Here is a 25393-nt window from a genome sequence, read left to right on the forward strand (position 1 = left end):
AGAGCCTGGAGCCTGTTTTGGATTCTGTGACTCCCTCTCTCTCTGACCCTCCCCCATTCATGCTCTGTCTCTCTCTGTCTCAAAAATAAATAAACGTTAAAAAAAAAATTAAAAAAAAAAAAAGAAAGAAAGAAAAGGGAGAGAATCCAGATCTAGGAAGATAAGGTCCCTGCGCCCTCTACATGAGCTGACAACACCTGAAAGCTGCCTTAATTGTCAGGTCTCACGTTTGCCAAAGGGATGCAGGACGGCAACCAAGCAAAGTCAAAGCAGAACCATCAGGATGATGAAAGAAACCAAAATCCTGCATGTGAGAAACAGATGAAGAGAAGACCCAGGGTCAAGTTCACTGTTATCAAGTATCAAGTGAGTCACCATAAGGAAAGGTCATATTCAGTGTGATCTGTAAGTGGAGGATTCAATGGATGAAAACATCAGAGAATTTTTTTAGGCTCAGGATGTTTCCATTTCTAATAAGCAAGAGCCGTCCAAAGATGGAACGCTCCATCCTGGGGGACCGTGTGTTTCCCATCACTGAGAGCTCCAAACGGGGGCTTTACGTCACTTGGAGGGGGATGCTGTACAGGATCAGGCATTGGAAAAAGGGGGAGCCAGATGGCCTTCAAACAAATCGCTCTTTCCCCTGAGAATCTCAGGACACTCTGAACCTCCAAAGCAGATAGACAGAGTACAATTATTCATCTTACAAAAGGATTTTTCACTTTACAAAAGACTTTGCCACAGGGTTCCTTTGAGGGGCTCTCCCGTGGCGCATTCAAAGCACCGTGTCATTTATAGAGGCACGCACAGAAGTCTGGAATCTCCCTGGAACACACCAGCCACAGGGAAGGAGGCTACGGGGTAGAGCCAGGGGCTTCTGTTCCCTCCCACCCACCCGCTCTGTCTTTGCTGCCTGGCCCAGGCCCAGCTGAGGACACGTCTCGCACTCCTTTGACGTTGGGGGAACGTGTTAAATTTTACCAAGGCCCTGAGCATTGGCACCTACAATAACATTTATGGAACCTTTGGTGGAGCAAGCAGGATGCGGGGCATCTGCCAAAAAGAGGGTGAAATCCTGCAGAAGGCATTCGGCTTCCTGTCCATCGCCTCCCTTTTCCCCATTGTTCTTCACTGACTGGAGAGCCCTCTTCACGTAGGGTAAGGTGGCGACACACGGCTGCTCTTCAGGTGGGGAAGTCTCATCTTCTCCTGCTGACGTGTTCTATGCTAAGAAGCCGATGGCAGGCGATGTTGTCACCTGCTGGCAACTGCCCACAGAGAAGCCCCACCAGAAGACAGGGAACAACAGGAATCGATGCCCTCCACTGGATCTGGCAACCCAACCTAACCTAGAGCAGTTAGCTGGCGGTGGGCGACCCCTCAGCTCCTCTCCGGGATGCAACCGTAGGATGGGCAGGGCCTGGGGAGTCCCTGACGGAAGGACCAGCTCCTCCCAAAGGAGGGCACACTGCTGAGCCGCTGACAAAATGGCCCTCCCAGCCCCGTGACACCCCTGGGGCAGCCCTGTGAAGGGGCTCTAACCACTGAAAAATTCTTCCTGCTATCATCCGGCCAGGCTTTGCCTCCCTGTCATGTCCACCCACGGATCCTAATTCTCCCCTAACAGTGACACCCACGTTCCTAGCAGTCTGATTCCCAAAAACCAAAAGAGAGTGGAAGCAAACCAGTATCCCTAGATGGACAGACAGAGATACAAGGGAATGTCATTCACTTTAAGGAGGAGGGCAATCCTGCCATGTTCTAACAAACGAACCTTGAAGACATTATGCTCAGAGAAATAAGCCAGTCACGGAAGGACAAATACTGCATGAGTCCACTCCTACAAGACACAGAGAGTGGCCAATTCATAGAGACATCAAGTAAAAGGTGGTTGCCAGGGGCTGGGGGAGGGAGGAACGGGGAGTTGTTTAATGGGTAACAGCGTTTCAGTTTTGTAAGATGAAGAGTTCTGGAGATGGATGGTGATGATTTCCCAACAGTGAGAATGTACTTGACACAACCGAATTGTATACTTAAAAATGGTTAAGATGAGGGGCGCCTGGGTGGCTCAGTCGGTTGAGCTTCTGGCTTCGGCTCAGGTCATGATCTCACGGTCTGTGAGTTCGAGCCCCACGTCGGGCTCTGTGCTGACAGCTCAGAGCCTGGAGCCTGCTTCAGATTCTGTGTCTCCCTCTCTCTCTGACCCTCCCCCGTTCATGTTCTGCCTCTCTCTGTCTCAAAAATAAACATTAAAAAAAAAAAAGTTAAGATGATAAATTTTATGCTGTGTGTATTTCACCACAATTAAAAACCAAAGTGAGGGGCACCTGTGGCTTAGTCGGTTAAGCGTCTGACTTTGGCTCAGGTCATGATCTCACGGCTTGTGGATTTGAGCCCCACGTTGGGCTCTGTGCTGACAGCTCAGAGCCTGGAGCCTGCTTCAGATTCTGTGTCTTCTTCTCTCTCTGCCCCTCCCCTGCTCATGCTCTGTCTCTCTCTCAAAAATAAAAATTTTTTAAATGTAAAAAAAAAAAAAAAAAAAAAAAGTGATACAGAACACTCCCAATATTCCTTTTCCTCATAAAAACCTTCTGGGGGCACCTGGGTAGCTCAGTTGGTTGAGCGTCCAACTCTTGGTTTCAGCTCAGGTCATGATCCCAGGGTCGTGGGATCAAGCCCCACATCAGGCTCTGCACTGAGTGCGGAGTCTGCTTGGTATTCCCTCTTTCTCTCCCTCTGTCCTTCTTCCCTACTCTCTCTAAAATAAAAAATAAAAAAATCTCTGGAAGAATATCTTACCTAAAAACAGCGTCTCTTTCACTGTGCCCTGAGTGATAATATCAGGCAAAATCAGTCTAGAATATATTGGCCGCTCTCTCCTTCAGCTGAGGTCCATACCTCCCTCCCTCAGGCCCTATCTGGGGTCTGTCTTCAAAAGCACCTTCCATATTTTTGGTCTGGCAAGGCCAGCAGTGAGGTGGCTCAGAACTTCTTTCTGGCTAAGGTCTTCATTTGTAAATCTGGGCCAACTCAGTGCCTACCTCAATTACCTACCTCACGGGTTGCGAAGGTAAAATGAATTCATACGCATAGAACACCAAGAACACTGCCTGGCGTGTGGTAAGCGTCACGTAAGTGTCTGACATGATCATCTAGACCTGAGGCAAAGACAGTGGGTTTGCCCTGCACAGCACCTTTAAACCTTCTGAATGACCTTGGACTAGCCGGGCAGTTTCAGCTTCACCCCAGCGCTCCCCAGGCCAGCCTCGCTTACAATCCCTAACTGGCCCTGAAGGCATTGGAGTTGACCGGCTTGGTCCAGTCACATCTCCCGCACTTTAGCAAAGAAGAAATGGGGAGTCGAGGAGGGCTGGTTCAAGGTCATGGTAAGTTAATGTCGAGGTCACTAGGGCCCTCAGTCCGGGGCTCCATCTGCCCACACTTCTGAGGGTCATGTTCTGTCTGTGCCGTCTGTCCCCACTGGCTGTTGTGTGTCCACCTGCCTCCAAAGCTGAGTGGACGTGGGGAAATGACTCCTCTCCCAGCAGCTGAGGGGTTAAACTCCAGTCACCCCTTCCCACCAGCTGCTTCATTTCCCCGCCCCATTATTCCCTCCAAACTGCAGTGAAACAACAGGAGCAAAGCACAAGATCTCCTCGCAGCCAGCCCTGCTGCCCTGCTGCCCTGCTGAGGCTATAAATGTGGTAGTGCCTGCGGCCCCAGGGCACGCGTCTCTTGCAGCCCCTTTTCATGTCTTTCCCTCCCAGAGCCTTGCAGGGTGAGAAAGAACCCCCCCTCAGCAAACAAGGGGGTAACCAGTCCCCTGGGCATCTCGTTCACCCAACCAGTTAGGAGCTCAGAGGCTGGAACCCAGGCGGGAGCTTCCCGGGACCTCAAAAAGACCCAGCACAGGAAAGGGGAAAGCATGACAGACAAATTGGGGACTGATTTCCTGTGAAAGGATTTTTAGTAATGAAATGAACCTTACGACATAGAGATCTCCAGTGTCTTTTAGACAACGCTCTCTCTTTGTGCTTTGACAAGATGGTCCCATTGCAAAAACTGAGATCTCGAATGTTTTAGGGAAGCAGCTATCGTATAGAAGAGAGTATAAGTAAATATGTCCTACATGGAATCACGGAACTCTGGCCTGTGGGCCCCAGCAAAAGGCAATTAATAAATTATTCAATTATGTGTATCTTAACACATCTAGTCTTTAAACTAAGAAGGCTTGGGGCCTGAGTCGGGTAAGTGTCCCACTTCAACTAAGGTCTCACAGTTTGCGAGTTCAAAGCCTGCGTCCGGCTCTGTGCTGACAGCTCAGAGCCTGGAGCTTGCTTTAGATTCCGAGTCTTCCTCTTTCTGCCCTCCCTCCCTTGCTCACACTCTGTCTCAAAAATAAATAAATATTAAAAAAAATTTTTAATAGGGGTGCCTGGGTGGCTCAGTCGGTTGAGCGACCGACTTCGGCTCAGGTCATGATCTCACATTTGTGAGTTCCAGCCTCGTGTCGGGCTCTGTGCTGACAGCTCAGAGACTGGAGCCTGCTTCCGATTCTGTGTCTCCTTTTCTCTCTGCCCCTCCCCCACTCATGCTCTGTCTCTGTCTCAGAAATAAACATAAAAAAAATTTAAAAGTAAAAAATAAAAAAAATTTTAATAATAAAAAAATAAACTAAGAAGTCTTGATTGCAAGTTTTTTACGCCATCCGGTTTTTTTGTTGAAATATTTTCTGAACTTAATCCCTTGATGTAAACTGTAAGCTTTTTGGAACTCAGAGTGGGGTTTTTTATAAAGATTTTATTGATTTATTTACGTAGTTTATTTATTCTGAGAGAGAGAGAGCGAGAGAGAGAGAGAGAGAGAGAGAGAGAGAGAGAGAGCATGCGCACGCATGTGAGCAGGGCAGGGGCAGGGAGTGAGGGAGACAGAGAATCCCCAGCAGGTTCCTCACTGTCAGTACAGAGCCCGACATGGGGCTCGATCTCATGAACTGTGAGATCACGACCTGAGCTGAAACCAAGAGCTGGACGTTCAACTGACTGAGCCACCCAGGTGTTCCAAGATTTTATTTTTAAGTAATCTCTACACCCAACATGAGGCTCAAACTCATGACCCTGAGATCAAGAGTGTCACGCCCTACCGACTGAGCCAACCAGGCACCCCTGGAACCCAGAGAGTTTTCATGAAAAACAAGACATGCTTTCATTTAAGGCAGAATCCCTCACTTAGTCCTGAGAACAGAAGTGTTGAACACTTTTTCTGTTTTGTATATGATGTAAAAGGGACACATTTTCTAATTGCTCCTACAGATAACAGGCAAAATTGATAAACACAGAAAATTATACGTATTCAAGGATATGTAAACACACATCCAGACCCACACGCGATCCCCCAGCTGTGTGGTGATTTGCCACATGGAAAGCATTTTCACATCCACCGTTTTCACTCTCCATGTCTGTCTCACAACTACCTCATAAAGAGGGGCTGCAGATGAGGGAACGGAGACCCTGAGAAGTGAAGCAACTCACAGCTTTTAAGATGGTCGGTCCAGTACTCACGTCTAGATTCTCTGACTAGCATGCTGTTTCTCCCATCCGTTCTGACAAGGTGTTTCGCTGCACACACACACGCAGGCACACACACACACACACACACACACACACACACACACTCACACACAAGTCTTCATTTGGGAATTCAAAATTCTAGCATACCTATTAGATGGAAATTGCCAATGTTTAAATGCTTCTGACCCACAGAAATGGCCAATGTATAGGGTTCGTGCTAATGCATCTCTCAAGTGCTGGGCGCTGAGCTAATTTGGGTAAAGGCGGCCTCTTGTTGAAAGGAAACCAACCTTTCTAATGAGAAAACGAGGTTTGTTTCACCATCAGATAAGCATCACACAACTTTCTAGGGAAAGGCTACCATATGTCATGCTCCGGGGACTGCGACGCTCCCAATTGGCCGGCGAAAGCCACGTCCTTCTAGAAGGGTAGTGGGCTCTTGGATGGGACTGCTCATCTCCACCACCACAGGCCATGGGCTACTTGCCAGAAAGAAGTGTAAACGGGAACAAAACTGCTTTCACACCTCCCTCCTCGAGCCCCATGCCCCACCCCGTGGTTCTTGGGGTGATCTGCCCTCACCATGGGAACTTTGGGGCCCCAGGGTTGTTTCCCATGCTGCAGGGAAGGGGGTGGAAACAGGGCCTCTCTATGAACTGTTTATTTCTTCTTAGTTGTGCTTGTCGGTCCCCTCACCCATGTACACATCTTGGGGCGGGGGGGGGGGGTGCGGGGAGGGGAGTTTGTTAGCATTTCCATCCCCTCCAGAAGGGAACTGGGGCAGGAGGAGGGGGGAGCGGCAGAGGTGGAATCCAGAGAAAAAGCTGTGTCTGGGGAAAGCTGTGGCACCGATACAGAATGACCCATTTAAAAGGGTTGTGTGAGGCAGCCCTGTGCTGTCAGGATCTTCAGCGGACTGGGCCGTGTGTGTGTGCATGTGCGCACGCACGCGTAAGTTCACGTGCACACACACACACGCTCGCACGTCCACGCAAGCTTTCCTACACCTGCTGTGTCTCTTCAGGTGCTCACGTGAAGTTGCCAAAATTCAGATGAGTAGTAAATGTCGTTGGCGTCTGTCGGTCCATCTCTCCCCCCACCCTCCTCTCCTTCCCTCTGTCCCTCTGCCGCTCGCTCACTCTCTCTCGATGTACAAAGGGGACTCTGGTGAAAAGAAAAGGGATGGTGTGTTGAGCCTGGCAGGTGACAGTGACAATAAATAATAAAGAAGAAATGGGAGAATTTAGGAACTCCAGACGTTGTAACAGCATTCACACATCCTCCACGTGGGTGAAGACAGTGACAGAGGAGGGAGGTGAGAACAGGAGGACCCTGGGGGGAAGCGATGCCGTTTCTAGACACTGCTCATTCCTTCTTTCCTTCCTTCATTCAAAATTTAGTTGGGGGTGGGAGGAGGGCGCCTGGCTGGCTCTGTGGGTGGAGCGTGCAACTCTGGATCTCGGGGTTGTAAGTTAGAGCCCCACGTTGGGGGTACAGATTACTTAAAAAAAAAAACAAACAACTGGGGCATCTGGGTGGCTCAGTCAGTTAAGCGTCCAACTCTTGATTTCGGCCCAGGTCATGATCTCGGGGTCATGGGACTGAGTCCCGCATGGGGCTCCGTGCTGAGCATGCAGCCTGCTTGGGATTCTCTCTCCCTCTCTTTCTGCCCCTCCTCTGCTTGCACACGTGTGCGCTCTCTCAAAATAAACATTTTTTTTAATCTTAAAAAAAATTTACTTGGCACCACCTGCCATTTGGCCAGCCCTGGGCCAGGCACCGGGGATGAGTAGAACCTGGGCCTTCCCTGGTGGGCATCAGGCCTGCAGGGCCGCTCCCGGTGACTCCTCCTCCCGACTGCCTGTAAAACAAGAACTTTGGCCTCCTCTGGGACTATCAGACGGATTCCTATTTCTCTCCTTAAAGACTCTGTCTCCATTCAGGGTCCAACCCTGGCCTCTTCTTGGAGGAGGAGGGAGTTAACCTTTATATTGAATAGGTTATTTTCACCTTATCTCATTTATCAATATCATCTCATTTCACAGATGTAGAAACTGAGGCACAGCGCAGTTAAGTAATGTGCCCAAGGTGCCTCTTTGGGAAGTAAGTAGCCAGGACTCAGATCTGGGCTGACTGGCTCCGGAGCCTGGGCTCTCAGCTAGTACGCTAGAATCCCCTTCAGGAGGGGCATGTCTGGCTCAGTCGGCAGAGCGTGTGACTCTTGGTCTCGGGGTTGTGAGTTCGAGCCCCATGTTGGGCGCAAAGATGACTTAGAAAACAAAAATCTTAAGAAAAGAATGCCCTTCAGGAAAAGGCAAAAAAGAGCCTGGGAAAGGAATGGCCGTGTCCCGACACTGTGAGAGGCTGGTGTAAGGGAATGACACCTGAGTGGCTGTCAGGAAGTATGGGTTCAAGTCCCGACTTGCCATAATCTTCACTGTGACTGTGGACAAATCATTTAACCTCTTAGAGGCTCCTTTCCTTTTTGAGAATTTTGCTGAGATCCCTTTACTTTTAATCATCTGTGACAAGCAATGAGTTACAATTACGATGCATGCTAGTGGTCAAGGATTGAAATACTCTTTAAAGTTGTCTTTTTAAAATTTTTATTATTTTTCTTAAAGTTTATTTTGTAAAATTCCTTTCGCGTTTATTTATTTTGAGGGAGAGACAGACAGAGTACGAGCAGGGGAGGGACAGAGAGAGAGGGAGACACAGAATCCGAAGAAGGCTCCAGGCTCTGAGCTGTCAGCACAGAGCCCGATGTGGGGCTCGAACTCATGAAGTGTGAGATCATGATCTGAGCCGAAGTCGGACACTTAACCGACTGGGCCACCCAGGCGCCCCTTAAAGTTTATTTATTTTGAGAGAGAGAGTGAGAGGGCAGGAGAACGGTAGAGAGAGAGGGAGAGAGAGAATCCCAAGCAGGTTCTGCACTGTCAGCATGGAGCCCAATGTGGGGCTGGAACTCACGAACCGAGAGATCATGACCTGAGAGGAAATCAAGAGTCGGTGGCTCAACTGATTGAGCCACCCAGGCGCCCTTTTTCAATTATTTTTTTAATATCTGTTTGTTTGTTTAATTTTTTTTTAACATTTATTTATTTTTGAGACAGAGAGAGACAGAGCATGAACGGGGGAGGGTCAGAGAGAGAGGGAGACACAGAATCTGAAACAGGCTCCAGGCTCTGAGCCATCAGCACAGAGCCCGACGCGGGGCTCGAACTCACGGACCGCGAGATCATGACCTGAGCCGAAGTCGGACGCTTAACCGACTGAGCCACCCAGGCGCCCCTCTGTTTGTTTGTTTTGAGAGAGAGTGAGAGAGTGGGGGAGGGGCAGAGAGAGAGAAGGAGAGAGAGAATCCCAAGCAGGCCCTGCACTGTCAACGTGGAGCCCAATGCGGGGCTTGAACTCATGAACTGTGAGATCATGACCTGAGCCAAAATCAAGAGTTGGGTGCTTAACAGACTGAGCCACCCAGGGACACCAAACATTGTCTTTCTTTTTTAAAACTAAGCTCTAGTCCCAACGTGGGGCTTGAACTCACGACCCCAAGGTCAAGAGTCGCAGGCTCTACTGACGCAGCCAGCCAGGCACCCCTACTGTAACACTTTTTAAAGCTGAACGGGAAAGGGGTAGCATAGGGAAATGGGTAATTTCATAGGCAAGAAGGAAAAAATACGAATCGTATATGGAAGAGCCCCATTTGAAATCAGCCTGCAAAAAGTGAGGTGTCAGTGAGCCCTCCTACCAGCCAGGTCTGCCTGGCATTTCTGGGCCTGAGCCGGGGAGTCGAAGAAGATCCCCCGCGAGGACTGACATGCAGAGGGGAGGCCGAGATAGGCACGTTGGGACAGCAGGTGCTCACCATCACGATGTTGGCCAGATGGGCAGAGACGAGTGCATACACCCCTCCAGAGGAGCCCACAACTGGTGCAGTCATGTCAGCCACAGACACCGCCAAGGACCCTGGTACAGAGAGACATCAGGAATTCAAGGGTGCTGGTGCGCACTCCCCGCCCCTGCCCCAGGCCCTCACACGCAGCAGCCTTGGGGGGTAAGACCCCAGAGCAAAGGCTCCATCTCTTCCTTTCATCCGGTGTCGCCCTGGGGCCTCCTAGAAGCTTACATTCATGGCTTGAAAGAGCCATCTGATTCGAACTTCTTTTACAGAAGACCCAGTGGAGGGAAGGGACCACCTGCCTGTCACTGCAACTCTGCCCCGCTTGGCGTTACCTCGGGGCTCTGAGCGATAACAAACGGTAGCAGTACTTACTGCAGGGTCAGCTGCCACGCGTGGGCCACCGTGTATGGCGCGCTGGCCACGCGTTTCACTTACATCGGCCCGTTTAACCCCTGAGGCCGCCCTTTGAGGAGGGTGACAGCAGCCTCAATGCAGAGGTGAGGAGGCTGAGCCCAGAGTCACTGGTAGGAAGGGCTGCAGCCAGGATTTGAGTCCAGCTTTGCCGACACAAAGTCCACGCTCTCGGCCTCAACGGCAGCCACTCCCCGAACTGGTACAGACAGAGGTCAGCCTCCACCCTCCACCATCGCTCCAGAGCATTTCTCTGCTCAACGGCATCTAGAAACCCGCTTGGCTTCACCTCCGACCTCCCTCCCTCCGGCCGAGTGACAAAAGGCCAACAGAATCTCCAGACTGGGGGTTCCGCTGGAGGAAAAATGTCCTTGAAAAGTCCCAAGGAAGAGAGAGAGATGATGTCATACCCTCTGGGGGGAGAAGGGGGTAGACTTTTGGTCTGGGGGATGACAAACTTTTGTGCTGGAAGGGAAGCTGGGCAGAGAGGAGAAGGGAAATGTATTGTTCTGGTCTCATTTAAGTGTGATCAATGCTTTGGCTTCCAGGGAAGGACACGAGAGACTAAAAATAACCAGGAGGTAGAGCCCAGGGCTCAGAGGCTGAGGTGGCTGGCCTGGGTGAGTGCACAGAAACCACCACTGGAAAATGCCCGCAGGCTCGGGAGCCAATTAGCCGCTGCCTGGGTGGAGACGGGCAGAAGTGCCAAACTGCAGGCTCCACACAAGTGTAGGGTCCGCTACTTAGGAGGAGGCTGGGCTCAACCCGGGAACCCGGGCGCCCGACACACCTGGGCATCAGGAGCCCCCAGAACATCATCCGCCTTCTCCCCCCTCGCTGCCCCCTCAGACCTCTCTCAAGGCTCCTCAGCTCGCTGGGAGATCCCTATGGCAAATTCTTGGTCTCAAGGGGGATGTGATCTCCCAGGAAAAAGCACTGTCATGAACCTAGAACTCCCAAGTCCTTCTCCCCTCCCAGGGTGACTATAAATCTTTCTTCTCCCCTTTCATGCCTTCCCTCTGGCTTTAATTAGGTATTGATCTATTGTCAGATCTTTTTTTTTTTTTTTTTTTTTTTTTTTTACTGCCTAGCCAAGGGGTCAGCCATATATAATAGAAAAAAAAAAAAAAAATCCCAGGGTGGCAGACAGGCAGTGGGATCTGCATGACAAAGGATTCCCACCTCTCCGGGCAGGGCCGGCAAGGAAGGCTGAAGGCTGCATTGCGGGGCTGTGGAGGGCTGGCTGCTGGAGACGGAGCCGCTCATTAATTACCGCGTGGACAGAGGAAGCCCCAGCCTCCCTGGGCTGGCCTCTTTCCTCTTGCAGGCCCAGCTTCTGCTCTGTTGGCCTCCCGGGTGCAGGGGGATCCGCAGCGGTAGGGAGGCGGTGGGGAAGCCCCCAGGGTCCAGCCTCCCCACCCTGACCTTTCTCTCACCCTACCCATGGAGAGGGGTCCACGACCCCGGGGTCAAGGGTCAATTTGGGATTGTGGCAGGAGTCTGGAATGGGGGCGTGGCTGGCTAGTTGCGTGACCTTGGGCACAGCCCCTGCATTCTCTGGGCTTCAGCTTTCTGTGACATAAAGAGGTCTAAGGCTTACCAACTTCTGAACAGTGAAACACTCTTTTCAAAGGAAACCTTACCCACACCCCTAACCCCATGGAGCAGAGCGCAGAGAGCCTATGGCTGAGTGGGGGTGGGGTCTGGGGAGTAAAATTTGGCAGCCACTGGAGGGGACCTCAAGAGTTCCTTCCAGATCAGAGAGATTCAACAGCCTGAGATTCTGGGATCCAGGATCTGAGGTTTGGATCCTGGTTCTAGAATCCCGAAAGTAACAATCTGGACTCACCGGTCCTCCTTGTATGGCAGAAAGATAGCCCTGGACTAGAGGGACTGGGAACAAGGGCATGCATACATATCAATATAGTAATAAAGGTCATCCCGGGGCAGGAAGCCTGGGCCACGCAGGATTCCGGACAAGCTGTGTGGAACCTAGCCTCATGGATGACAGTTCCATAAGGCCAGTATGAATGCCCCAGACGTCATGGGGCAGAGGATGGGGATAGAATGGCAAGATGGAGTGAAACGCACCTCTGCACAGGCCAAGGGACCAGTTCTAGTTGGACTGTGAACTCTTTTGAAAAAGTTCTGGGTCCACACCAGCACGCAGATAAATTGGTGACTTTATCATAATGCACAGCTGCGATAATGTTAGCCTGAAATAATTTAAAGCAGGTGTTTTCCAACGTCTCCCTTGGCCATTAAAACAAAAAAATCCAAATAGAAACCAGCAGAACATCTACCTTTGAGCAATATAACTTTATTTATGTATGTACCCTCTCCTTTGTTCTACAAATATTTGCTGCTTAACATATGCCAAACCCTGAGTTAAGTCTCTGGGGATGCACACGTGGTGTATCATCTATATAATCTATAAGAAAAGCTGGGTGGAGCCCTTGAAATACTGGTTTTTAAAGTACCTAAATTTTAGCCACGTGATAGTTAGCTAGAAGCAAGAGACACGTCAGCCTCAAGCATTGGTTAGAAGCATGGGGCTCCCACTCACTCCTAGTACTTCCCTCGTCCTTCTAAGAAAATTATGCTAGTCGTTTCACCTCTCTGAACCACCTGTGACATGGGAGTGACGGTACCCACCTCATAAGATTTGTCAATACAGGAAAAACGTATGTGCATCCTGTATCACAGGCCCAGAGTATCGGATGTGCTCAGCAGAGGTTGGCTGTCATTGCTACAAAATGTGATGGCCTTGTCTTTGCAATATTTTCATTGGGCAGGAGCTAAATGGTGGGGTCTGATGTCTATTAAGACCTCTCTGGGTGGGGCGCCTGGGTGGCTCAGTTGGTTCGTGTCCGACCCACCTTCCCCTCGAGTCATGATATCACAATTCGTGAGTTCGAGCCCCACATCGGGCTCTGAGATAACGGCACAGAGCCTGCTTGGAATTCTCTATTTTCCTCTCTCTCTGCCCCTACCCTGCTTGCTCTCTCTCTCTCTCTCAAAAATAAAAACATTAGAAAAAAAAAAAAGACCTCCCTTGGTTTCTGACAATAAATAACATGCACAAGGACAAGGCCTGCCTTCTGGTTCTCATAACATACGGTAGTGGTTTGAAGCACAGCCTTTGGGGTCAGGCAGCCTGGGTCTGGGGCCAGTTCCGCCACTTACGGCTAGGTCTTCTCGGGCAAGTCCCTGAGACACCCTAAGGCTGTTTCTGCACCTGCAGCAAGGGGAGAGTAATAGTACTTGCCTCGAGGGGTTGCTTGCCTGCACATGGCTGACACTTGCTAACTACTGGCTATCCGGTCAGGGTCTGGCTGGCTGTGAATGAAGCCGCCTCTCTGAGCTGGGATGCACACAGAGTAGACAGGGAAGGAAGGGGTGCAGGCAGATCAATCAACTCAGTCCAGAAGATCAATGACATGATTTATGGTGACCAGAATGACCTCTGGTCTGAATCAATGCCTCAGACAGAATAGTACATGTTGTTTGCTTTATGATACAGCCCCACCCCCTCCTGTCTGGTTGGCAAGGATCCCTTCTGTCTGTGCATCATCCCACTCTGCACCGGGGTCACTGGGGAGTGACACCTGCACTGCCTTCCTGCTGGGTGTCATCAGTTTGGGTGAGGCCTGAGTCATCTTGAATCTTACTTCCGTCTTCTGGGTTATTGGCACTCCCATCTAATTGACTGCTAACTGCAAGTGTTATGAGTGTCTTTCCTGTTCCTCGCCATTAACCATCTGGGTCTCTGGGTATGTAGGTATAGAAAATGTGGCTATGAATCTCCAGATGTCAAGACTCGGGGACTGCGTGGGTGGCTAAGTCTGGCACACAGAGATCCTCATTAGACCTTTGCTAAAGGATGTGGAAGGTGCTGGATGCTGGGGAAACTCATGTGGGTGCTGTCCGAGGTGGCCAAGTTTTCACCCGCAGCACACAGAGAAATGAAGAAGGTGAGAGGCCAATCTCCCAAGCTGAGGGTTCCTGAACTAGCAGACCAGCCTCGAATGGGTGAGTGGGGTGGGACCCTTCCCTCTTGGATTCCTGAAGCCACCTCAGTTACTCCCAGGGTCACTATCTGCTCATTGTTTACAAGGTCAATGCCGCCCTGCTCTCCTGATGACAACTTTAATGCCACTCAGAAAGGATTAAGATCTTACTTAAACATACACACAAAGCTCCCTTGGGCACAGCTGTCAAGGTGAAGAGCTGAGGCGGCAAACCTTGTAAAAAAAAAAAAAAAAAAAAAAGAAGAAGAAGGAGAAGGAGAAGCAGCAGCCAGCTATAAGGTTGGAAACATCACGAGGGAGATCCCTCTGTTCAGAAACCCGGTTGGTGCAGACTCTTTCTGCAGAAATGCAGTCTGCTCTCCCCGGCTCACCCCAGCCAGCCTAACCTCCCTCCAGGGAAGGAGAGGGGGCGTCCCACTGGCCACAGGGCCGGCCATCCTCAAGGTCATGGTCCTTTGCCGTGTGAACAGAGTCAGCTAGGGCCCCAGTCTCCTCCAGCTGGCATGAGTGCTCACTACCTCTTAGGCCAGACCTGCTTCCTGTCAGCAGGGGGTCAATCAAGGGGACAGGTGTAGGCCTGGTGGGTGGGCCTGGCTCCACCCACACCTTGGATGTCCCTACAGGGATCTTACTGTGCCTGTGCAGTTTATATGGCACTGTTACTCCATTTGTCACCTCACTCCACCCTCCTTAACACCCTACAGGCAGATCTTATTAGTTCCCTCCTAAAACCTAATGGGGCCCAGAGAGGTTAAGGAATTTCCCCAAGCTCACACAGCTACAACATGGCAGTATAAAGACAGAAACCCCGGTCAATCTGCCTGTTCCACATCCTGTGGTCTCCTCCCCTTGCCATCACATGCCTCCCTCTTTGGATGGTAGTCCCCTTTCCAGAGGAGGTTTGCTAACCCTGGTAGTTACGAGCCTTGGCGATGGGAGTCCTGCATTGCTGGAGGTTGGGGGCTTGCCCAATCCCATGGGGTCTCCCAGCCACCCTGGGGAAGTTTACCCCTGTGGACTTGCAGCCCACCTGCCTACCTGCCACAACGCCAGCCACGTAGACAAGCCCAATGCGGGTTGCTCCGTGCACCATCTCCAAGGGCACCCCTACCAGGAGCTGCAGCACCACGTTGAGTCCCAGGTGTTCTATCCTGTACAGAAAGACCACTCCATTCATACACTCATTCATTCATTCACTCACTCATTCATTCATTCAACAAACACTGTATGCCAAGATGCTGGGGATCCAGCAGGGAATAAGACCTATACCTACCTTGAGGAGCTCATGGTCTGGGTCTAAGGGACAGGAATTACAATGCAGACAGGTCGTCTTGGAAACAGCATACCTTGCCTGCCACCTGGGACAGGAAGGAACAGTGCAGGGCCTGGGCAGTGCTTGGCAATGCCTGCACCTGCCATAGTGGGAAGGCGCCTCACCACAGTTAAGATCCAGCAAATCCATCCATTCACACATGAGAAGCCAAGACTCAGAGAGGGACACTGACTGGCTTACAGTCACACAGCCCGGGTTTCTGATGGGCAGAATCTGCTCCATTCACCAGGCCACGAAGTTACTCTGGCTCACTACACATTTGTAAGAGCTACTGATGTTCAAAGAGAAAGATGTTTTCAAGACAAGTGCAAGCATTAGAGGGGCACGTGGGTGGTTCAGTCAGTTAAGCATCCAGCTCTTGATTTCGGCTCAGGTCATGATCTCACGGTTCGTGAGATGGAACCCGAGTCGGGCTCTGTGCTGACAGCATGGGGCCTGCTTGGGATTCTCTCTCTCCCTCTCTCTTCCCCTCCCTTGCTCACTCTCTCGCTCTCTCAAAAATAAATAAATAAACGTTAAAAAAAAAATTGTAAGTATTAGAGATATCTCTTAGAACTTAATAATTCAAAGTTATCCCTTAAAATATCATGAAATCCCTTAAAATCCCATTCTACCCAACACTCAGGGTTGGGTTTTCTTACCCTATGAATACTTTCCTTTTTATACTATCATACATCTACGACCAGATCTTGTTGCTAACTGGTGTGTAGCCGAATGCCTATGTTATTGGAAAAAGCTGTAATGTTACTCTTGCTATATCAATGTGTGCTTTCAAGTTTACAAAGCACTTTAACATCCACTGTCTCACATAAATTGAGCCTACAGCATCTGTACAGCTTCCTGGAGATGTTTAAGTTATAGGGTAACAGAGCACATCACGAGGGGTCTGGACCTTGGCCTGGGTCACAGCCCTGGTCCTGGTCTGCAAGGCCCTGCCTGGAGACTAATCACTGTGCCATGTTGGGCACACGTGAGCACCTGTCTACCCAGGAGGGCACCTGCAAGGTAGCTCAGACAGATGGGGCTCTGTTCTACACTCCTATCATGCCTGGAATCTTCCAGCCCTGACTGCCAGCCGAAGGGTTAGAAGTGTCAGACAAACGCACTGGAAAAGAGCCGGATGCGAGCATCAGATTCATAGAGAGACTGCAGAGGTTTTCCGGTCCTGTCTTCTTGGTTTACAGGCAAGAGCCTGAGACTAGAAGACACCTGGTGAGGGGAACTCAGGGCTCCTGCATCCCAATCCGAACTCCTTCCTCTCTACCGCACTGGATTCACTGGTCCAGAGTGGGCCCCTGGATCATAGGTCACCTTGCTGGGCTCATCCCAGATGTTGGCCAGCTGTCCCTATCTCCTGTCGGCTGCAGCGCCAGCCGAGAGCCCCTCCCTCCCTCAAAATCACAGACCTAGAAACTCCTCCAAGGGCTCTCCCAGGCAGGCACTGAGAAAGGCCTGAGGCCACCACTATGGGCCTCAGCTAAGAGCCTCTGTGCACTGTCCACTTTGGCCTCCAGGCTTTTAGCTCCCAGAGGCAGAGAATGCACACAGAGGCTTTGGAGGCTTTTGTCCATTCTTGTTCCTCACCCCAAAAGATCAAGGAAGGCCACAGGTCAGTCCTGGAAATAAGGCAGCAGTCTTACCCACTGTGGAGTCACAGTCTTGGGCAGCCTGGGCAGGGAATCCCATCAACAGATACTATAATTATTGCTAGAATTCCTCAAAAAGACTCTCACCACCTATGGAGACCACCTTGGGAGAAAGGCGCTTTCAAGAAACCTGTCCTTTATTCCACTTCTGGGGGCACTGACACGCACACAGTTTATGGATCATGAACTTGGTACCTAACACTTCCCTTTTTGCTTTGGCCACTAGGAAGCTCAGAACGAACTTGTAACCTACATTTGTACCGCTTTCACTGTGGGCTTAAACTTAGCATTTTCCTCCATCTATTCCCCCTTTTCCATACTGTGTCAGGAATGAACTATCTTCTGGTATTAGGTAAGTTTCAAGGAGCCACCTCAAACCCTGTGTCCAGGAAGATAAAAACAAACTGAAACATTTCCTTCTAGGCTCTCTGGACCTCTTGTTTTCCTATGGGGACTCTAGCCAGAGCGAATGAAGGCAGGCACTCACCCAGCGTGCATGAAGATGTACGTCAGGTAACGCCATGCCTGCGCACGGAGCTGTGGGTGGTAAACCAGCGAGTTCTTCAGGTATCGCGGATGGGTTACCTGCAGCACGAATTGACCCAGCGCCACTCCGTTGTAGAGGAAAAAGGCAACCTGGATGAAAACAGAACAGCAGGGGCCTGTTACTAGACGCGAAACTGGCCAGGAGCCCCTCTGGTGCTAACGTTCGGAATCCCCTGCAGGAACTTGTCACTTTTCCTCCTCGGAGAATGAGGGACAGCTCCTGTGGCCGGCACCCTGCCTAGCTCTCGGACACCTCTCACCCCACTTCGGTTTGGTTATTTTGTGTTAAATGGTCACGTGGGCTCTGCCCACACCTTCTCGGTGAGAGGCGGGAAAGGCTTGGGGGGGGGTTTCAACTAATTGCAGCAAAAACTTACATACCCGTTTGGGGGAAGAGGCAATTCTACACAAGGTGATTTTTTGAATTGCGGTAAAATACGCATAACATAAAATGTACCACCTTCATCAGTTTTCAGCATATAGCTCAGTGGCATCCAGTGTGTTCACGATGTTGTGCAGCTGTCAGTGCCACCATCCACAGAAGTCTTGCAAAAGTGAAACTCTGTCTCCATTAAGCACCAGCCCTGGCAACCACCATTCTACTTCGTCTCTATGAATTTGACTCCCCTGGGTGCCTCATCTAGGCGGACTCACACAGGTAGCTGGCTTATGTCACTTAGCATGATGTCCTCAAGATTCACTTATGTTATAGCATGTGTCCAAATTTCCTTCCTTTTTTAAAAAATTTTTTAATGTTTATTTTTGAGAGAGAGAGAGAAGGACAGAGACAGAGCGTGAGCAGGGGAGGGGCAGAGAGAGAGAAAGACACAGAATCCGAAGCAGGTTCCAGGCTCTGAGCTGTCAGCACAGAGCCTGACACGGGGCCTGAACCTATAAGCCATGAGATCATGACCTGAGCTGAAGTTGGACACTTAACCAACTGAGCCACCCAAGCACCCCATTCTTTTTTTTTTTTTTTAACATTTATTTATTTTTTGGGGACAGAGAGACACAGAGCATGAACGGGGGAGGGGCAGAGAGAGAGGGAAACACAGAATCAGAAGCAGGCTCCAGGCTCTGAGCCATCAGCCCAGAGCCCGACGCGGGGCTCGAACTCACGGACCGCGAGATCGTGACCTGAGCTGAAGTCGGACGCTTAACCAACTGAGCCACCCAAGCAACCCATTCTTTTTTTTTCTTTTTAATGTTTATTTGTTTTTGAGAGAAAGGGGGAGCACAATCGGGGGAGGGGCAAGGGGAGGGAGGGAGAGAGAGAGACAGGGGGAGGGAGAGAGAGAGAGAGAGAGAGAGAGAGAATCTGAAACAAGCTCTGAGCTGTCAGCACAGAGCCTGACATGGGGCTTGAACCCACAAACCATGAGATCATGACCTGAGCCGAAGTCGGACGCTCAACCGACTGAGCCACCCACGTGCCTTTTTTGTTTTCTTAGAGTTTATTTATTCAAGTAATCTCTACACCCAACGTAGGGCTTGAACTCATGACCCTGAGACAGAGTCGCAAGCTCCTCTGACTGAGCCAGCCGGGCATCCCTGGGATTTTCAGTCCTACAGTAAATGGCCCCAATTTGCGTGTCTCTTTAAGACTCTGGTCGGCTTCGAAATTTTCTTTTGTTCTCACCCATACTGCCAGATGGTCAGCAGGTTGTAAACCAGGTATGACAGCCAGGTTCTTACTCCCTATTGCTGGCTGGTTGTGGGCCCCTTCTAGTAACTTCCCACCACGTCCCTCCCATTCCCTGTTATGGACCCAGGAAACCAAGTTACTGAAACTATATGTAAAACGAAAGCTTTGGGCTTTAGTACAAATACTCTGAAACAGTTATTTCAGCATTTTCTTCTTGATTGGTGGTTTGAGTTTACAGAGCTGCAGTTTCTGGAAATTTGAAACCAACCTGGACGCCTCTGTGGATGACCTTGGGCAAATTACTTGAACGCTTTGGTCCTTGGTTTCCTCATCTGGAAATGGGGATGCCCACGCTTCCAGGTGGTCATGAGGTTTGAAAGTGCTGAAGCACAGGAAGGGCCAGCTGTGCGTGTCATGTACTCAGCGAATGAGGCTGTAATCGGTGTGGGGTTCGGGCCTCCTGGGCGGGACCTGTGCCATTCCCAGTGCCCCCATCCCCACCCTCCAGCAGATGGACTCCCCTGGGTTCTCTGGGGAGCCGTTCTGTCCATCTTACATGACACGGGTGGTCTGGCAGCAAATACAGCTCCCAAGGCAGCTCATTATTATTGGTCCTCAAATAGAATTTAATAAATAGACCAACACAGTAAGCATTTGGAGAACGATTCCAAGAATATCTCAGAAACATCGCATCTTCAACATGCGCTTGGATGAAGCCATAACAACAAACAGAGGAGCGCTTGGCCTTGCAGACCAGCTATTCTGATTCAGGAAGAAAAGAAGAAGATCGCCATGGAGCTTAATGATCCTGCCATTTGATTTGGCATCAGCTTTATAGGAACATATGCCGTGGTGGTAATTAGGCCCGTGGCTCTGGAAGAGAAACGGTGCAGACTACGGAACACCATTCAGGAGCTGGGGTTGGGGGCCCAGGGGTTCTAGGCTCAGCAGCCAAAAGAATTCAGAGTCTCTCACACAGGGGCACACACTCAGAAAACGGTACCTTTGGCTTCTACTGCATAAGCAGGAGACGTTTAGAATAACGATAGGGACGGATGATTCCCTAAGGGGAGAATGTTCTTTCAAAATACGTTAAGCCCACATTTACCTGTTCATAAACACTCCCTCCCATATGCATTTTGAGTAATGCTTCTGTGTTCAGAAAGTGCCACCAGGCACTCTTGCGCTAAATAGAGGAGTTCTATGGGAGAAGGAGGCGGGCCTGGTGATCCCTGCTCTACGGGAGGCGGGGGGGATGGAGTCCTGGGGGAGCAAACGACTGGTCCACATTCCCCACCAGGGAGGAACTAAAATAACTTAGTTTTAAGGAGTTAGCCTGGCCAAATCCCCCACGTCAACAAGCTTAGGACATTGTTCTTGTTGCTGCTGTTTTGGTAGGGGGTGGTCATACGGGGATTTTGCTGCAGCGATAATAATCTTCGGAATATCCTTGTGGTCCCGGGGTTCTAACAACACTCACAGGCCCTGTAACACGGCCTGACTGGCAGCTCGGCCTCACCCGCCGCCTTGTGGTGGAGGAGACGCTGCCCTTCCTGTCTTGATCTCAGACACCCTCTTGCCCACCCCCTCCGCGCCCCCCACCCCAGGGCTGGGCAGCCCCTTCCCCACCCTTGTGCTTGCCTCCAGCAGCGTGACCGTGATCATGAACCAGGGCGGGGGGCAGCAGGTGTAGCTGTCGTAGTACCACTTCCGGTCAATCTCCCGGGGCAGGGTCTCGTAGGCCACGTGGCGGATGAGCCGCTGGGAGAGGTTCAGCCCTTTCTCCTCCAGCAGGGCCTTGCTGCAGAGTCGGCGGTTGCCCTGCAGGATGGCCTGGCGGAAGCTGTTGGACCGCTTGTTGCTCATCTGCGTGGGAAACAGGGCGGGGGGAAGGGATCAGAACTGGGGTCTCGGGGTCTCAGCACGTACCTTGGACCGACCAGGCCTCATCCCACCTTTCTCTTTCTTCTACACTGGGGTCCCACGTGGCAGATGTTCTAAAGCAACTTGTTTTGGGCTCCTTGGATATTCTTAACTAGTCTACCTGTTAGATGAGGACGGTGAACATCCTCATTCTACAAAATCAGAGAGAGGTTTAGGAGTCCAAGTTCAAACTCAGAACCTGTACCCATGATCACCGTACCTTCCTTCCACCTAACTACCCATCATCCATCCGTCACAAGTGAGCGTCAACACATTGCCAGGCACAGAGGACACAATGGTGCTTAAGACAAATAAGAAACCAGCAATCGCGGCTCAGCGTGAAGGCTGCTGGGGGAGCACTCAGGAGGCAGCCCAGCCCTGTCCCACGGTGGTCAGGGAGGGCTTTCTTGAGGAGGGGGTAACTGAGTGAGAACTGAAGGATGAGAAGGAGCTCGAGTCCTTAGAGATGCCAGCTTGGGAAGAGGTGGGCAGCCCTGGTGAGGTGGACCAGTTTGCAGAGAGGTCTCTAGAACGAGAACCCAGAGCTGTGTTTGTGGAAGGTCATCACTCCTGAGTGCCTGGAACGCTTGGTGCGCCAAGGGACTGGTCGTAGAGCCTTGTCTGAGGACCGACTGGCCCTACCATCCGCAGCCTCAGGCTGCCGGATGCATCTTCACTGGAGTCCTGGCGGCCTCGCTCTGTGGTCAGCCTGACTCCCAGAAACCAGGCGGCCAGCCTTGCTGACTTCTAGGCTCCTGGGGCCTCTGTGGCGTCCCACCCGTCCTCCACGACCACACTCCAGATCCTTCTTATGGGGAGATAAAGCTCTCCCACCCCCAGAGCCCACAGGGCTGCCTGGGTAGCTGGGGTGGGGGTTATCAACACATTCCTGGGACTGTGGCCCTATCAGGGAACATTTGGCTAAACCTGATGGCAGAAGCCCAGGGAGGGCTGGCTGGTGAACCAGGCCAGACCAAGGCACAGGGGTTTAAGGTAGAATGAGCCTCTGTCTGCAGCACCCCTCCTCCATTCCCGGGTTCCACGGTCTTTCACTTTCAAAATCTGGCTTAAAGCTCACCCCCTCCAGGAGGCCTTTCCAGATGAACCCTTTCCACTGATCCCCTATTCTCATCCTCTCCATGCCTACAAAGCTTGGATCTGGTTCTTCTCGCTGGTGCAGGAATTCTGTAAATGGAGGCAATCTTGGGGCTTCGTGTTCACTGCAAACCCGAGACAGGATCACGTTGTCAAACTGTTTTGTAGCCCCTGTTACCATCCTCTCTCCCAATCCCCAAGTGGGCACAGCACACATACTCACAGTATACCCACAGCCACACCCTGAAGCGGGCAACGTGGGCTCAGCACGAGCACTGCGCACACACACTCGCCATTCGCCCGCACCCTTGATGTGTCTAGGGCCACCCCGCGTCTCAGGCCTCATGGAGCTTACAAGCAGAGGCACATGTGAATTATTCGGTGCACAGCATTGTCCTCACGTTACGAAGATGAGGACTAAAGCTTGGAGGTGAGTAATTTTCCCAAACACCAGGATTTTCTCCAAAGAGTCAGGATTCAAATCCAGCTACATGTGACTCCAGAGTCCATTTTGTGCCAGTTAGATAAGGGAGCCGCTTCTTCCAGGTGGATGAACCCATTCTAGGCCTTGGTGAACAAAACCCAGGCCGGATTGCAGTCCCCATTCACCTCACTGGCAGGCATCCTTGTACAGTACACAAGCTGCACACCCGTACACGACAACCCTGGCCACCCAGGTGTAATGCAACGTGGCCTGTGCTAGAAGAGAGGCCTGGGCAAAGCACTGTGGGGGCTCTGGATAAGGCGGGTTCATTCTACCTGGGTTGGGTTGGGGAAGGGCCCACAAAGGATGCAGGCGGGTTTAGCTGGTAAAGGAACATTAGAGATAAAATCTTTCTAATACTCCAGGTTATTTAATCCTCGCAACAATCCTGAAGAGGGAAGGTATCCTTTGGCTTCATTTTACAAATAAGAAAACACATGCTCAGAGGATCTTTCTCGGTGAGTGGCAAAGGCAGGGGCAGGAGCAGGACCCACGTCCTCTCTGGGCACGCTGCCTTACCCAGAGCTCCCCTCCTGGCGAGCCCCCCTTAGTCCCGGTCTCCAGGCAGCCCTGCTCACACAAATCGAGGCTCTGGCTGGCTGCTCCGGCTTAGAGCGTGAACACAGAAATCCTGACAGTAACAAGCAGTCTGCTGTTGGGGTTCACGCAGAAGACCCACAGATCCTCGGCTGGAGAGAAGCATTTCGTGGGCCCAGCCAAGCCTTCCCTCTGGCCTGAGACTGAGCAGGACATGTGGCAGTCGTGCTGGCACTCCGGGTGTGGATGTGGATGGGCCCACGCAGGACTGGCCCAAGCCACTGCTGGGCTCCAGGTCACAGGGCTCACCCCCACCACCCATCCCGTGAATCCTGACTCCTCCATTTAGCTCAGCTCCGTCCCCCACCCTCTCGGAGGTCTGCTTTCTGGCTCCACTCTGAACAGCCCTAAAAACCCTACAGCTGCTCCCTGCAATCATGCTACCCTCCGAGCAAAGGCAGGTCTCCATCACCAGGCAATTAAAATAGCCCCAAAGCCTGGACACCCACGTCAGAGAGCTCACCAGGCACAATGGCAGGCACGGGCGGTACTGACCCCCCATCACCGGTGCCTTTGAATTCTAGGAGCCTGGGGGACTTCGCACGAGTCGTTTCACTCTTGCCCTTCCACGGAAGGCAAGAAAAGGGGTGACTATCTTCACTTCACCAACAGGGAAACCGGGAGGAGGCTTCTGGCCTTGTACTGACCCAGCTAGTTCATACAGCTTCTACTCATGTCCTGTCCATCCGCATCCCTGCTGGGATGCTTCCTGCTGAGCCCCCCTGAACGCCATTCCAACCCCACCACAGTGGCCCCCATGACAGCAAAGCAGTACCTCCTACTGAGGGAGAAGTCTCTACTCCAAGACACTGGACCAGTGGGCAGGGCTCACAGGCCGCCTGTCTCCAGCCCCTCCGACTACCCAGGACGGTAGGTACCCAGCCAGCAGGTCTGACGAGGTCTGGCCTTCACCCGAGTGCCCCATTGCTCTCAGCATCTACTCTCCAGCTCTTCTTCTTCCAATGATAACCTCCCACTTCCTACTCCTAGCCCTTCCTCTCCGTGGAACTGACCCCACCCCCAGCTCCATGGGTGGGCTCCGATTGGCCTACGTCAATCAACACATCCCACTGACCCAATCTAGGCCAATAGGCGGGAGGAAATCCCAAGCCTTGTGCGGGAACAGAAGAGTCCCTCTAGTCCTCTGCATGGTGAGGGCCTGAGGGTGTAAGGGCTGGAACAGCTGCAGCCACTTTGCTGCCACACGGAGAGTCTGGAACTGCCAGGGGCTTCTTTGAGTATGGGCTGACGCTGCAGAAGGCAGAACCGAGTGACAATGAGAAACCAGGTCCTCAGAGATGTCCTTCCACCTTCTGAAGCCTGGACTTTTTCAATGTTGCAAGTCAACAGTTCCCTTTAGTTGCCCAAAATGATCTTTGTTTTGTTTTGTTTTGTTTTTTGAGAGGGAGAGGACGCAAGTGAGTAAGGGGCAGAGAGAGAGAATCCCACAAGGGGCAGAGAGACAGAGGGAAAGGGAGAGACAGAATATCCCATGTAGGCTCCACACTGTCAGCACGGAGTCGGCAGCGAGGCTTGAGCTCACGAAACCATGAGATCATGACCTGAGCCAAAGTTGGATGCTTAACGGACTGAGCCACCCAGGACCACCCCTGGTCTTCTAAGCCATACACCCCAAACAGGTCCCTCCCAGCAGCGAGAGCCCCAGAGTGCTCACCAGGTTGACAAAATCCTGGTAGCCGATCTGCCCATCCGCCTGGCTGTCGGCGAGAGCCAGGAGCACCTCCCGTTTGTGCGGGTCCAGCTTGGAGCTGTGGCTCTCCAGGAGGCTCCGGAACTTGCCTGTGCTGATGTAGCCTGTGTTCCCAGGGTCAAACTGAGGGAGAAGCACACATAGCAGTGGGGTCAGTGGGGCCCTGCAGGTGTCCCACCTCCATCCCCACGCACGGGCTCCTGTCCCCAGCCCTCTGCCAACAGAGGCCCAGGCCGCCTCTGGGATATTTCCAAGGCCCCCAGAGGAAACATCCAAATAGGGCATGGACAACCACTTAAAAGTCCTAGAAGGCCCCAGAGCCCTTGGAGATCGCCCAACCCAACCATCTCGTGCATGGACAGGGAAACAAGCTCAGAAGAGGTCAAGCTCCATCCTGTTCGCCCCTAATCCTGACCCTGGACAAGAGGAAAGCAAGAAGGAAAAGGCAAGAAGGGAAGGAAGATGAGGAACTTCTGGGGTGCGGGCCAGAGGGA

The 25393-nt window shown here is 51.7% G+C and overlaps 1 protein-coding gene across 1 annotated transcript in view; it reads right to left on the reverse strand.

Moving 5' to 3' along the window:
• Window positions 1–25020, reverse strand: part of RHBDL3 (rhomboid like 3) — a 33237-nt gene extending 8217 nt beyond the window's left edge. The window contains exons 1-5 of the mRNA XM_049637925.1: window positions 24864–25020; window positions 20731–20955; window positions 17386–17534; window positions 14958–15070; window positions 9442–9542 (exon numbers count right to left, since the gene is read on the reverse strand). Of these exons, the coding sequence (XP_049493882.1) occupies window positions 9442–9542; window positions 14958–15070; window positions 17386–17534; window positions 20731–20955 (588 nt within the window). The 5' untranslated portion in view covers window positions 24864–25020. The remainder of the gene's footprint in view (window positions 1–9441; window positions 9543–14957; window positions 15071–17385; window positions 17535–20730; window positions 20956–24863) is intronic.
• Window positions 25021–25393: the final 373 nt, after the last annotated feature.

The sequence above is a fragment of the Panthera uncia genome, chromosome E1 (genome assembly GCF_023721935.1).
Source record: "Panthera uncia isolate 11264 chromosome E1, Puncia_PCG_1.0, whole genome shotgun sequence".
In the NCBI taxonomy this organism is placed as follows: Eukaryota; Metazoa; Chordata; class Mammalia; order Carnivora; family Felidae; genus Panthera; species Panthera uncia.